Source organism: Alligator mississippiensis, chromosome 13 (genome assembly GCF_030867095.1).
Source record: "Alligator mississippiensis isolate rAllMis1 chromosome 13, rAllMis1, whole genome shotgun sequence".
In the NCBI taxonomy this organism is placed as follows: domain Eukaryota; kingdom Metazoa; phylum Chordata; order Crocodylia; family Alligatoridae; genus Alligator; species Alligator mississippiensis.
The window spans coordinates 13,433,194-13,447,719 of record NC_081836.1 but is presented as its reverse complement, the minus strand read 5'-3'; the positions used below and the strand labels follow the sequence as shown (position 1 = coordinate 13,447,719).

The 14,526-nt window shown below is 46.0% G+C and overlaps 1 protein-coding gene across 3 annotated transcripts in view; it reads right to left on the bottom strand.

Annotated features, from left to right (window-relative positions):
- The window catches only part of PRKCZ (protein kinase C zeta), a 214,881-nt gene that overhangs the window by 128,690 nt on the left and 71,665 nt on the right, over positions 1 to 14,526 (bottom strand). The window contains exon 2 of one of the 3 annotated variants that reach the window (XM_019493969.2): positions 10,657 to 10,751. The exons of the other annotated variants lie outside the window; for them this stretch is intronic. Coding sequence (XP_019349514.2) covers positions 10,657 to 10,738 — 82 coding nt within the window. The 5' untranslated portion in view covers positions 10,739 to 10,751. The remainder of the gene's footprint in view (positions 1 to 10,656; positions 10,752 to 14,526) is intronic. 3 annotated transcript variants of the gene reach the window in all.

The window sequence follows — 14,526 nt, the reverse complement described above, 5'->3', positions numbered from 1 at the left end:
TCTGGTTTTTTTTTTTCTGAAAAAAAAAGCACTAGTTGAATTTGAAGAAGCAGACATGGCAAAGGCACATTTGGAAAAAATATCAGAGAAATCATAATACATATTTTATAACCATTACAGCAAATAAATTTAAGAGATTTTATTTTCAAAAATGAAAAAGAGTTAATACTAGATTCAATCTATACGGTAAAACGTGACAGGTTAAATTATTTGTCTGTAGAACATGCTTCCAAGTCACTGAGGCACACATAAATATTAAGCTATAAAGATGGTTGCTTTCACTAATGACAGTTAAACTGTAAAGGACAAGAACACTGACTAGAATGGTATTTAATAAGCAATAGGAAGAGACCCAGTGGCTTAAGAGTGCACTCATACGGCAGGGACAGGCAACCCCCGTGCCAGTTAGCGACATGTGGAGACTGGCATGCCAGGTGTGCCAAGGCAAGTGTTAAAAAAACATTTTTCTAAGTTGCTGCTTTGGGCTCTCTAGATCAGCAACAGCTCCCAGAGCCGTGGCAGGTACTGGGGGTGGGGTCAGGAGAACGTGGGCAGGGGTGTAGGGACGCTGCCTGCGTTCTGCTCACCCACCCCCATGCCTGTGGTGTTGCACGGGGGAACCTGCAAAATCAAAGGAGCCACCATGCACCGCACTTGCGCCGATTTTTCAGGTTCCCCCACGCATTCCCCCCTGCCCCCCCAACTGCTCACTGCTCGCTCACGGTCAATGGGGAAGTGAAAACCACAGTTTTCAATATGATGCAGTTTCTGCCTTGTGGCCAGTCAACAACATACAGTGAGACTGCCATGGCCCCTCAGCCAATTAGCAATGAGCAACAAAACAGTGACATACTTAAAACTGTGGTTTTTGCCACCCCGTGGATCAGGAGCAAATGACACACAGCGCCCCCCACCCCCATAACTGCCCCTCCCCCAACCCCTACCACCCACCCCACGTGGCTGAGCCCACCCCACTCCTGCCCACAGTACAGCTCCACTGGGAAGAGGCTGGGGCAACCCCTGTCCCTAATTATGGGCGACTCGTAGTGGGGGCATGTGAGCCCCCAACCCCATTTCCACCAAGGTCACTGGCAGAGGCCCAAGAAGCTTTCACTGTGCTGCTGGGGCCGGGGCCACAGCAAGTGGCCTAAGCCCAGCCACCACACCGTGCAGCAAGCCTACCCTAGCACCACCTCTGTACCTGCCCGCTTGCCTGCATTATTGGAGGGGCAAGGCGGGGAGGGACATCAGCAGCAGCGGCCTCTGCTGCCACCACCTTGTGGGCCCAGTGCCCGCACACCTGCATTGCTGGTGTGCAGGAAGACAGGCTGCCAGGCTCTGGCAGCTGCTCCTTGTAGTTTCTTCCTCTTCTTTCCCTTCCTCCCTCCCTTTCCCTCTTCCTCCTTCTTTCTTTCCTTCTCCCCTCTCCCTGTCTTTTCTTTTCTCCCTCTCTTATTTTTCTTCTCTCCTCCCTTTTTCTTTTTTGCTCATCACAACATATTTAACCAAAAAAAACCAAAACAAAACAAAAAACCCCCAAAGCAACGAAGGTAGTATATGAAGTTTTATTTGGTATCAGGTTCAAATTTTTAGAAAACCTGGTATTTACTGTAAAAAAAAAATGACTATTAACTATATTAATATATAATGCATCCTGACACATACCCCACAACCTGTTTTTGTTTTTCTGGCATGCTGCCACTCTGGCACTTTACAAGGTAGACACTGTGGGGGTTTCTTGGTACTCTGGCCAAAAACATTGCCTATCCCTGTCATATGGTGTTATTAGAACTACCAGCAAATCGTCTATTAACATTCATAAAACATGCAGATGATCACTAACGAAATCAGTGTAAATTTAACTACAGAACAAGTACGAGATGCAAAGACACTGATGGGATTAAATGTTGCGGTATTAAATGATGCAACTGCTCCTCTTATGTATTTATTATCAAACAGGAGTGTTTATATTATACATTGTGGCCTCTACAGATTTAGCTGACACTGTTGGCAAGTAACAGTAGTTTCTGGACAACCAGCAGCATTTTGAGCTCTGTGCTGCATAATGTTCTACACAAGGTCTATACTTGTAAGAGCAATGGGTATTGGTTTTTATCTACCTTGGAACACCTCTACAAACACCAGCAGGCATGAACCACTAGAAACATTTTGGCAAATGAATCTAGTGCAAAAAAGGCTGAAATGTCCCTGCACATTTAGTAGAAATCACTGGTACACAGTATAGTTTCCACATGCTGCAGCAAGTTCTATCAATTGTTAATCCTGCAGATCACTGAAAAAAAACTGCAATCCTTCCTTTAAACTTTTAAAGTTGATGGCACCAAATCATTAAGCTCAGAAGCTAAGAAAATAAAAAAAAAAAAAAATGAAAGCTTTATATCATACTAATGTAAGTCTAAATCATTTATTTTTTACTTCTGCTCTTTGGAAATTTGAATAAGCAAGAAAATATGGTTTGCATTTTTATAAAAGGTTCTTCCAGTGCACGTACCTTTTTTCTCTATATGTGGAAAATGTATACATTTGTTGTAATTTTCCAGGAATAAAATCTAATTACTGGAGGGTTAGCTTGAATTTGTCTCTCTCCCACTGCTACAGCTGGGAAAATAAATCAGCCGGGGGGGGTCAGGTAGCCCCCTTTCTCTCTGCCTCCCCCCAACTTCTTCCTCCTGCAGCCCTTCCCTTCACCCCTTACTGTCAGACCCTGTTCTCCCCAAGCGCATGTAAGTGAGAAGCAAATTTGAAAACAGTGACCTTAAAAAAGACATACCTATAACAATTTACATATAGTATCCAAAGACTTAGTTCATTCAAAATTGATGCATTTCCCCTTTTTTGAAACTGCTGCAAGTTCTTTTAGCACAGATATTCCATAAACACATTTTTAAGTAGAACTTCTGTATCTACTTATATACAGAATCATAAAAACATAGAAAATGAGAGTTAGAAGGAATCTCAGGAGGTCATCTAGTCCAAACCCCTGCTCAAAGCAGGACCAGCCCCAACTAGATCATCCAGGCCAAGGCTTTGTCTAGCTGGGTCTTACAAATCGCCAAGGATGGATTCCACAACCTCTGTGTCACCTGTCCCAGTGTTTTATTACCCTCCCAATGAGAAAATTCTTCCTAATATCTAACCTAAACTTCCCTTGCTGCAACTTCAGAGCTTTGCTCCTTGTTCTGTCATCTGCCATCACTGAGGACAGTCTAGTTCCATCCTCTTTTGAACGTCCCTTCAGGTAGTTGAAGGCTGCTATTAAATCCTCTCTCCTTCTCTTCTCTAGACTAAATAAGCCCCGTTCCCTCAGCCTCTCCTCATAAGTCATGTGCCCCAGCCCCCTCACCATATTCGTTGCCCTAGTACAAACTACGCATTATAGTAATCCAACGCCAAAAGGCTCAAGGTTTACTATATAGTTCATTGGGCTGGGCTCCAGCAGTCGAGTATTTCAAGCCATGGTGACCCCACAGCTCAGTACTACTTAGTATATGTGTAATCCAGACACCCCCACGAAAGATCCAGGTGCTAATTAACCCCCAACTCATGACTGGAATTGGGTGTTCTCGTCATGAGTCCTGGGATCCTCCAAAAATGTATATGCAGATTAGGTACAGGACAACGTGGTTCTTCTCTACTGCATGGGCAGCACCCCACTAATACGCACCAGGCTGAGAAGACAGAGGGGCAACAGAGGGACTCTGGGTGAACTGTTTGGGGCCCTGCTTGGTGATATTTGCCAGGCATTTAAGGCTGATGAAGAAACAGGAATCACTAAAAAAAGGGAAAGAAAAGGCACAGCTCAGCCCTGGGAGTGAAGATGAAGTCAAAATGTATTCACTGTAGTGGATCACCACAATTTCAAAGAGTCGGTGATCTTTCTGCATTCAACGGGCACTACTATACATTTTATTCAGGTGGGCTGCCCTAACTTATCCTTATGGTAGGTTCCCATTAGTATTTCCTCTTGGCTAAGATCAAGTGATCAGCTGAAAGCCTGATCAATGCCTTAACTGCAGAGACAGGGAACAATGGAGCATTAGGGTGTAAGGAGCAGAGGAGGGAAACCTGAAGCTCAAAACAATAGCAGTGGTTGCAAATAACCAGGATGCAGAGAATGAAATTAAGAGCAGAAAAGACAGTCTAGAGACAGACAGAAAGCAGACAAAGGTGAAGAAGTAGAGAAGAAAGATGAAGAAGATGGGAGCAACAGTGGAAGTGGCAACAATGATAGAGGTAGCGGCAAAGAAGGTAACAGAGAGAGGAATAATGCCAAGGGGAAGACAGGAACAGAAGAGAACAGAAGATAGAGCGGGAACAGCAAGAGAAGGCACAGACAAGAAGCAGAAAGCAGGAGAAGCATAAAAGAATGGTGGCCCACCAGAAACGGCACAGTGGGAAGACAGAAGGTGCACTGAGATATGTCAGGGAGGATCAAAGATTGTGGATAAAAGCAATATTAATCAGTGATGGGATGCAGATGGGATCGATTCTAGGAACTCACATCTGTTCATCAAAAGTACTGCTGAGACACCTGAGATGCAGATGGAACATCTGACCAGTCTCAATGCTTCCCAAAACAGAAAGACTTGGGAGTTTCCTTACTGGAGCAAAGAAGGGTATGAAAATTTTTGGAATAACATGCAAAGGAGTGTGGGAGGGAGGAATTAAGAGGGATAAAGTTTATAGTAGGGGAAAAGTCAAGGAACAAGTAACTGTAGTAAGAATGTATATGGATTTATTAGAAGCAGAAGTGGATGGAATTGCATGTGCAAAGAGGAATGCGTATGGAGAAGGTGCGGGACAAATGTATTTGGATGAGGTCAGGGAGGGCACTAGTTGTGTGTGTTGAGAGCACATAAGAAGAGCCTAAGTGCAGTGCAGCACCTCCCATCTGTGATCCAATGGGGCCCCACTGGGGTCTTCTATCATACCATGGGTACAAGGCAATGCAGCAATGAGGGGCATCTGTCCACACACTCTGCCCTCATGGTGTTACAGATGTGAAGGGAAGGGGCATAGAGCTGCAGAGTACAAGGAGTACTAAGATGACCAGGTCATCCCCCCATCATGATCCCTGACGGTCCCACGGGAGGCGCAGCCAGACCCAGGGTTGGAGTGGACCTAGTAAGGGACCTCCTGGTGGGACTGGACATGTCTAAATCAACAAGTCCTGATGAAATCCACCCCAGAGTGCTGAGAGGATTAGCAGAGGTCATTGCAGGTACCCTGGCACGGCTTTACGAGCACTCGTGGTGCCCTGGCGAGGTGCCAGAGGACTGGAAGAGGGCCAATGTGGTCCCCATTTTCAAAAAAGGGAGGGAGGACCCAGGAAACTACAGGCCTGTTAGTCTTACCTCAGTCCTGGGGAAGCTCTTCGAGAAAATTACCCAGAAGCACATCTGTGAGGGACCAGCAGGGGAGTGTATGCTTAGGGGCAACCAACATGGGTTCATCAGAGGCAGGTCCTGTCAGACCAACCTTGTGGCCTTCTATGATCAGGTCACTAAATCTTTGGACGCAGGCGTCGCGGTGGATGTAGTCTTCCTGGACTTTAGAAAAGCCTTTGACACCGTCTCTCACCCCATTCTCATTAACAAAATTAGGCTACTGTGGTGTCAATCCCTATGTGGTCAGATGGGTCGCTAATTGGCTGGAGGGCTGTACTCAGAGTAGTGGTGGACGGGTCTTTTTCAACCTGGAAGGATGTGGGCAGTAGGGTTCCCCAGGGCTCGGTCCTCAGGCCTGTGCTGTTCAACATCTTCATCAGCGACTTGGACGAGAGGGCGAATAGCACCTTGTTCAAATTCGTAGATGACACTAAGATGTGGGAGGAGGTGGGCACACTAGAGGGGAGGGACAAGCTGCAGTCAGATCTGGACAGGTTACAGAAGTGGGCGGATGAGAATAGGATGGGTTTCAACACTGACAAGAGCAAGGTACTACACCTGGGGAGGAAGAACCAACAGCACACCTACAGGCTGGGGAACTCCCCTCTCGCCAGCACAGAGGCAGAAAAGGATCTTGGAGTCATTATTGACTCAAAGGTGAACACGGGCCGCCAATGTGGGGATGCAGTCAGAAAGGCTAACCGCACCTTGTCATGCATCCACAGATGCATCACGAGCAGGTCCAAGGAGATGATCCTCCCCCTCTATGCGACCTTGGTCAGGCCCCAGTTGGAGTACTGTGTCCAGTTCTGGGCATCGCACTTCAGGAGTTATGTGGACAACATCAAGAGGGTCCAGAGGAGGGCCACTCGCATGATCAGGGGGCAGCAGGGCAGGTCCTATGAGGATAGGCTACAGGATCTGAACCTGTTCAGCCTTCACAAGAGGACGAGAAGGGATCTGGTGGCCATCTATAAACTGGCCAAGGGAGACCAGCTGTTCTCCCGAGCACTACTGGGAGTAACAAGGAACAACGGCCATAAGCTGACAGAGAGCAGATTCAGGCTGGATATCAGGAGGCATTACTTCACAGTCAGAGTGGCTAGGATCTGGAACCAACTTCCAAGGGAAGTGGTCCTCGCTCCTACCCCTGGGGGTCTTTAAGAGGAGGCTAGATAGACACCTTGCCGGGGTCGTCTGACCCTAGCATTCTTTCCTGCCTGTGGCAAGGGGTCGGACTTGATGATCTGCTCAGGTCCCTTCTAACCCTACTAACTATGAAACTAAGAGTCTATGTGGTTGGAGAGTGATCGTGGATAACAGCAGGGGACTTCACCTGCATAACAGAAGTGGGTGACAGAACAGGGGAAGGAGGAGATAGAACTTTAGACAGTTCATGCAGATTGTTTCTTTCCACGGGGGTCAGTTCTAGTTAAAACTTTCTCCCCTGTCCACAGATCTCTTAGTGACTCTTCTTTTATTATATTTGGTAACAATCAAGAATTGACTATGTGTTTGTATCAAAAGAAATACAGATAACGAAGAAAGAAACCATAACTGGGACATTTAGTGATCACTGGATGCTGAAGGCAGAACTAAGTCTTGGTAAGAGCCCTGTAAGAGAAAGGGGAATATGGAGGTTAAATGTTCAACTGCTACAAGATGAGAAAATGTGTCAAGTGTGCATGAGACAGTATGAGGGGTGGAGAACACTGAAAAAAAATTTTAAGGGTACCAGAGAACGGTGGAAGACAGTAAAGAAAAGGATGAGAGAATTCTTCAAGGAAGGAAGGTCTAAAAATCATGGGGAAAAGAACGAAAGAACTGAGAGAGCTACAAAAGACAATGCAGGAGCTGCTAAAGGAAGCCACAGAAGAAAAACAGGTATGAAAAAGATTAGAAGAAACAAAGCAAAAGACAGAAAGCTGGCTTACAGGAAAGATGAGAGAATGGTTTTAGAATAAGCACCCTGGGTGGGAGAAAACAGAGCAGTCCCAAAACTTTTGGGCCAGAGAGAAGACAACAAAAGGGAGAGCTAAAAACAGGACAGGAAGAACGTGGTACCTGGGTGGAAAAGTAGAAGGAGGTGTTGGAGGCAACAAGATTTCATGAAGAGCTGTATCAGAAAGAGAAAATGAAGGTTTTGCTGAAAGAGACTGAAGAGAAAACAGAAGAGGAGGAAACAAAAGAGGACGGAGGAAACGATAAGCTTAAAAGGATGCAGAGGAATGCTTAAAATCTGTTAAGAGAGGGAAATCAGGAGTAGACAAACTACCTGTGGACTTTTACGAGAAAGTTTGGGCATGGGGAGGGAGGGATACAGTGAAAGTTTTTGAGGAAATAGAAACAGGAGAGGCAGGGAAAGATTTTACAAGAGGTATTGTGATTTTACTCTGAGAAAGGGAAGAAGGAACTCCTGAAGAACTGGAGACCAATTACGCTTCTTAATATGGGCTATAAGTAGGGATCTACCTAAATTGCGATGGAAGTATGCTGCATAGAGGGTCTCTTAATCTTGCTGTTTTAGCCATGCAGCACCCCCGCTGCTGATTGGTAGAGGGGCCCTGGCGGTCCTGCCACTAGCTCCTGATCAACTGGAAGGCAAAAAACACAGTTTTAAATATGCTGTGCTTTTTGCCTCCTGGATAATTGGAAGCAAGCAGGGGGGCCACTGGGGTCCCTCAGCTACATCAGCGGCAGGAGGAAAAGCCAAAGCATATTTAAAACTGCAGTTTTTGCCTCCTAACCAATCAGGAGCGAAAAATCACAAGCAGCAGGGACACTGGAGCCCTGCTGCCAATCAGTGACCAGGGGTGAGGGGCACAGCAAGAAAAGCAAAATTAAATGGAGTGCTGCCCAGTGTACTTCCAGCACAATTTAGGTAGATCCCTAACTATAAGTTAATGACCAAGACGCTGGCTTTGAGGATGAGCAAAAACCTCCAAAAGATGATACATGAAGACCAAGCATAAGCAGTACCACGTGGAAAGATCTCCCAAGTGATCAGAATGATCAGAGAGATGCACCATCTTACATTCAAGAAAGGAAAGCAAACAGTTAAAAAAAAACCCTATATTTTGAAAAAGCATATGACAAAGTAGATCATGATTACATATTCGAGGTGCTAGAAAAATAGGGTTCCAAGAGAAGTGTCTAGGTTGCATAAGATTACTGTACAGAGAAGTGGAGGGTCAAGTCCAAATTAATGGGCCTCTAAAAACGTGGCTTTTAAAATCCATACAGGGGTTAAACAATGGTGCCCCCCATCGCCACTACTGTGTGTGTGTGGCATGAAACGGTTAGCACAAAGAATATGAAAAGACAAGGTCATAAGCAGAGTAAAAATACTGGGAGAGGTATTATATGTATTATACATGGATGATATAAATCAGAGGCAGGCAAAATACAGCCCACAGGCCAGATCCAGCCCATTCTACCCAGCCCATGGGGCCACTAAAAACTTAGAAAATTATCTGCCTGTGGCTGCCTGTTTAAGCTCACGAGGTGACAGCAGCGGCAGGACCCAAGGCAGCAGTAGCAAGTCCCGCCTGACCCCACCTCCAGCCCCCAACCAGAAGTCTCTGCCTAGGCGCCAGTGATTGCCCCAGTCTATGAGGGTTGGACCAGGCCTGGCTGGTTCCTGCTGTGTTCTGCGGTCCCAGCCACACCCCACATATCCATACACATACCCACCCACATGGGTCTCCCACCCCACATACACACCCACAGCCCCCACATGCACTCTGTGTTTCTCTCGGTCTTACCACTTTCATCAATTTCTTATGATCCTTCAGGATCTCCATCCCTACTTTCCCCATTTTCTACCTCTGCATGAAACCTTCCACCCCGATGTAAATGAGAGTTGCCACACCCACGGACACTTTAAAGAGGTCTGGTAAACTCCACATTTCCTCAAAATTGCAGCTGCATGAAATTGGGTGATACGTGCTGCTTTTCCTTCTCACTCCGTTACCGCCTTGCATAGTGTGCTTATATATTTCGCATACACAACCAGGCCCAAGTTCAGCAGCCCCCCTCTCGCCCCCATCTCTCTTGCTTTGTACAGTTCAGATCTAGCCAACCTTTCTCTTTTGGCATTCCAGAAGAGCGCACACATCTCCCTCAGTACTTTTGATATCTGCTGCCACATTGGTAGAATTACAATTCCCATACACAGGATAATTGGTAGTAGCACAGCTTTAACTGAAGCCACTTTTTCAGCAAAGGACAGTGTCCTTTCGGACCACAACTAAAGTATTTCCCCATCACATTTTCCTTTGCTGTATTACCTTTCTCCTCAGTGTCCACTGGGATCCCTAGCACTCAGATTTCTCTCTCTCATTTGAAGGCCCAACTTCTCCAAGTCCCTCCAGTTCCCCACTTCCATTATGGTGCATTTTGATCTATTTAGTTTAGCCCCCATCACTTCTCCATACTCTGATGCATGTTTCAGCACCCCTTCCATCAAAAAATCTGTCTCTAACTACTATAGTCATATCAAGGGTGGGCAATTATTTTGGCTGGAGAACCACTTCATGAGTTTCATGAGCTGTCAAGGGCTGCATGGGTAGCCCTGCCCCGCCCCCTAGTTGCCATCTTGGGACCAGAAGTCCTGCCCTCTAACCCCTAACCTTTGCCACTGGAAGTCCCTCCCCTTTCCCCTGGGAGTACTCCTTTCAGCAAGGAGGTTTGCCATCTTGGAACTGGGAAAAAAAAAGGCAAGACAGACAGAATGGGGCCGATGAGAAACTTCACAGAAGGACAAATGAAGGTGTGGGGAGTGGTGGCTTGTATACAACCAAAAGGAAAATGTACTGACCTAGTGTGGATGGTTGTAAAAAAATACCTTGGTGATGAGAGGTGCGATACAGAGAGCTTATCAAGCTCATCACGATGTCCAAGGGAGTGGTGCAGGAAAGAAGAAATGGTGGGAATATGTGTTTTGGGACTGTACATATGCAAAGGGGGTATGGGAAAGAGTTCACCACTTTCAGTGTCACCAAAATAAACCTCTTGTTAATGTGGGAGATGGTGCTATATGGACTCGTATAAAAAGGGACCAGAGGAAACATTAAGGATTTCATTAGCATGTATTAAAACTAGATGGAAAGTAAAAAACCTCTGAGTTTTAAGGGTTTGTCTTTCACCAAAAGAGTGCCTGAAGCTGAGACTACATGAACTGAAATACTACATCAAAATCAGGACAAGGAAGGGATCAGAGAAGAGGAGGAAAAAGGACTGGACATACTTGTCATACTTGTTTCACTAAACCAACAAAGAAGACTGATGGGAGAAGCAGAGAGTTTCAGGTGGTTAACTGAGGTCATCATTTTTCATGGGGTTCTGTATGGAAAACAAAACAAAAAAAAAAAAAAAGAGTTCTTGCAAGGGTTTTTTGCGAGAAGTTGGTGCATGTTGTTTCAGGTTTTAATATACGTAGCTGCTAGGCCTGCGCAAAGCAGCTAGTATTTGCTTCAAATTCAGATTCAGCTAATTCAGGGGAGTGATTCAGTGATTCGAATCACTGTCCTGAATTGATTCAGCTGAATCCGATTCAGAGACTGGGCTGCTGCCAAACCTCTGAATCACTAAGGCCTATCCCCTGCTCTCCCAGCCCGGCAATGGCTGCCCTGCCCACCCCAGCTCCCAACACTTAAAAAGAGCCCTGAATCACTGAGTGCTGCCGGGCAAAGGGAGATCCCGACTGCCCCACGCTTCATGGGGGACTCTGCCATGAGCCCCTCACCCCCACCATGGCTGCCCCACGTGCCACAGCTCCAGCCCTTTAAGAAAAAATAAAAAAAATAATAAAAAAAACCCCCGAGAACCCCCCCCCGAACTCACCAGTTCCTGCCAGCAGGGAGTGATCCCTGCTGCCCCATGCCGTGTGGGGGGCTCTCCATAAGCCCCCCCCCCCCCCCCCCAAGTCCTGAGGCCACTGCAGGTGCACTGAGTCTGGGGGGGGGGGTGTTCATTTTTTTTTTTTTTTCTTAAAAGGGCCAGAGCTGGGGTGGGCAGGGCAGCCATGGGGGGCTTGTACAGAGCCCCCCATATAGCGTGGGGCAGTGGGGGGCAGCAGGGATTGCCCGGCCGCCCAGCAGCACCCAGTGAGTGGAGGCTTTTTTTTAAAGGGCCAGGAGCTGGGGTGAGTGGGGCAGCCATGGGGGGGGAGGGGGGGGATGGGGGAGCAGGTGAGGGGTGCAGCCCAACAGGGGTCTCCCCTCATGGTCCACTCCCCCAGCCCCCCCTCCTCTGCCCCCTACTTACCAGCTCCAAGTCTGGCTCCAGCTCCCTGCTGCAGCAGGCAGGGACCTAGAGCCCAAATCAAAGTGCTCTGAAATTTTTCCAAAGATTTGGAGAGCTTCAAATCAATTTGGCCCTTTTTATTGGTCCCCTGATTTGATTCGTATTTAGAGATTTGGCCACCAAATCAGGGGCCTAATCTCCTCCAAACAGAATCAGCACCCAAAGCTTCGCATAGCCCTAGTAGTTGTATGTTTTTGGGTATGTGGCTGTTTTTGCAATATGAAGTTTTGGTAAAACAAAAGTGCTCAATGTGTGAAGCTTTGCAAGTGTGTTTTTAATAAAGTCTGTAATTTTTTATTTTTTTTTAAAGGTTCCCAACACAATGTTTGCCCAATATAGGCCATGTGTTTTAGTCATGCTTGGTGTTGGTTGCATTTAATCTAGAGGTGTACTGATACATCGGTCCAACATCAGATCGGTACATATATAAAGAAAATTGTCTATAATGGATATTGGTCCAATGGGGCCTATAATTTGACCAATAAATGCCCATGCTGTGCACAGGTGCAGCAAAGCACAGAGTGGAGCCAGCAGCATGGAAAGCTGCCTCCAGCTGGTAAGTCAGAAAGGAAGTCTGAAGGGGAGGGAAGCAGCGTGGGGGGGCAGATCAACACCCCCGCAGTAAGGGAGGGGGCAGGGACAAGCGCTGCCCAGTGGGGGAGGCCCACCTGCAGGATGGAGGTGCAGCTCATGGGGTGGGGGTGGCTCCCGCCACTGCTTACACCCCAGAAGGGCAGGGGTAGGGGCTGGGGTGCCCCTGGCTCTGCATGGTGCAGGTAAAGCTGAAGTTGCAGGGTGGAGCTGGAGCCAGTGCTGCGCAGGGCTTTTCTTGCCAGGGGCTGGGCTCGCAGCAGGCTCCAGGGGCATTGGGAGGAGGCTGCAGCCAACCCAAATTTTGCTTCAGCTCTGCTCCCAGCCCTGTGCTGCTGCCCAATACAGCCCTGGCTTTTCCAGGCATCTGGGTGGAAGCGGGACATTCAGCCGGGGCTGCACCGAGTGGTGGCATGCACCTGGGAGCAGAGCTGTGGCAAAATTTGGGGTGGCTGCAGCCTCCTTCCAGAGCCACTGGAGCCCACTCCAAGCCCAGTTCCCAGCAAGAAAAGCCCCGTGCTGCCAATATTGTATCAGTATCTTCCAATATGCCTCCTTAAATATCGGTATCAGCCCCCAAAATCTCCATCACTGAACCCCTAATTTAATCTACTTCATAGTTGGTTCCCATTACTGAGCACATTAACATTTAATCTACTACACAGTTGGTTCACATTACTGAGCATTTTAACAACAGACAGTACATTTAAATGAGGTTTCCTTGTATGCAAATGTATCCCTGTATCCCATCTCCGACAGTGGCTGTAGATGTTTCAGACAGAGAACATTAAACCTGGTTCACCTAGAGTGATCTATCCCCTATTACGACTGTTCAGTGCCCATAGTACCTTGGCAGAGGGTGCTTCTAAATAAAAATTGTAGTGGTTTAAGTTGAAGCAGTAAAATTTATAAACATATATTGCAAATGACATACTTTAAAAAACTGCATGCTGGACAAAACCACAGTGCAGATGTATTCATCCAGACAAGTGGAAAACTGCCTAGAGAAGTGTATGTCACACAAGTGGAGTTTAATACTACAGAAGTGGCTCTGCTGGGTCTTAGATTATTTTGTTCAAAGAAATACTGTTATTTTAAAAATTAGAACTTTATTATGGGCCTAATTCAACAGCAAATAAAGACAACAGAAGACTTTTAATAACATACGGGCACCAGATAACATCTTTGGTGTCTACTTCAACTTTTCTATTGATGCTACAACATTCAATATTAAAAAAAAAAAATACTGTAGTGAAACCCTTAATACAAATTAACCTAGGGTAGACTACAGCTGAAATTAATCAGGACAACCCTACGATATTGGAGTTGCAAATATACACATACATAATATTTTGTGCCATTCAAATGTAATTTTGTAAATAAAACAACTGCAAAGGGCAATTACTACAAATTATCATCTTAATTGATTTAAGTCCAAATATTTAAATTTTCTAGGTTGTTTCCTTTTACCTCCAATTTCTCTTTCCTCCCTCCCTTACAAAACCAAAATGATGCGTTTTATATCAAAATAAGAATCAAAATGTGTCCCTTTTTACTTAATCTCCAGGAAAAATAAGTTGTTCAAATCATGAGCGCAAAGACAATAATCATTTATACCTACGCTGTAGACTACCTTCCAGTGCAGAGACAGATCAATTATATCAGCTGCAAATGTAAGCTAAATGGAGAAAGATGAACCTAAAACATTGGCAGTCAGCAACATTTCCTGGCAGCAAGTCAGAATAACCCAGCTTAGCTCTGAGGCAAACCAGTGCTAGGACCCGGCTGAAATAATAACGACACCCAGCTGCACCATGGGTCAAGTCCCACATCACAAAAGCCCCCCACTTTCCTGGGCTGGATCTGGCCTGTGGCCCATAGGTTACCAACCTATATTACAATACAGATACCTGCTCACGCTTAACCCACGCAAAATCTTTTGAGTATAAACAGTACTAAAAGATGAGACCATATTAAATTTATCAATGCTTTTTTAACATATTCCATTCAAAAAGCCAGTACTTGGCCCTCGCATAAGTTTCCCAAAAATGCAGATGATATCACTTCACATAAAATGTCCATGAAGAACAAAATTCTGGCTCCTAATTGATTTCAAATGGGACTAAGTATAGTCCATGTAGAAACTGTCTGCAAAGCAAAATGCAAACAGGTTTTAAATTATAGCATTTATAATAACATCAATATGAAGTAACAAGGGCTT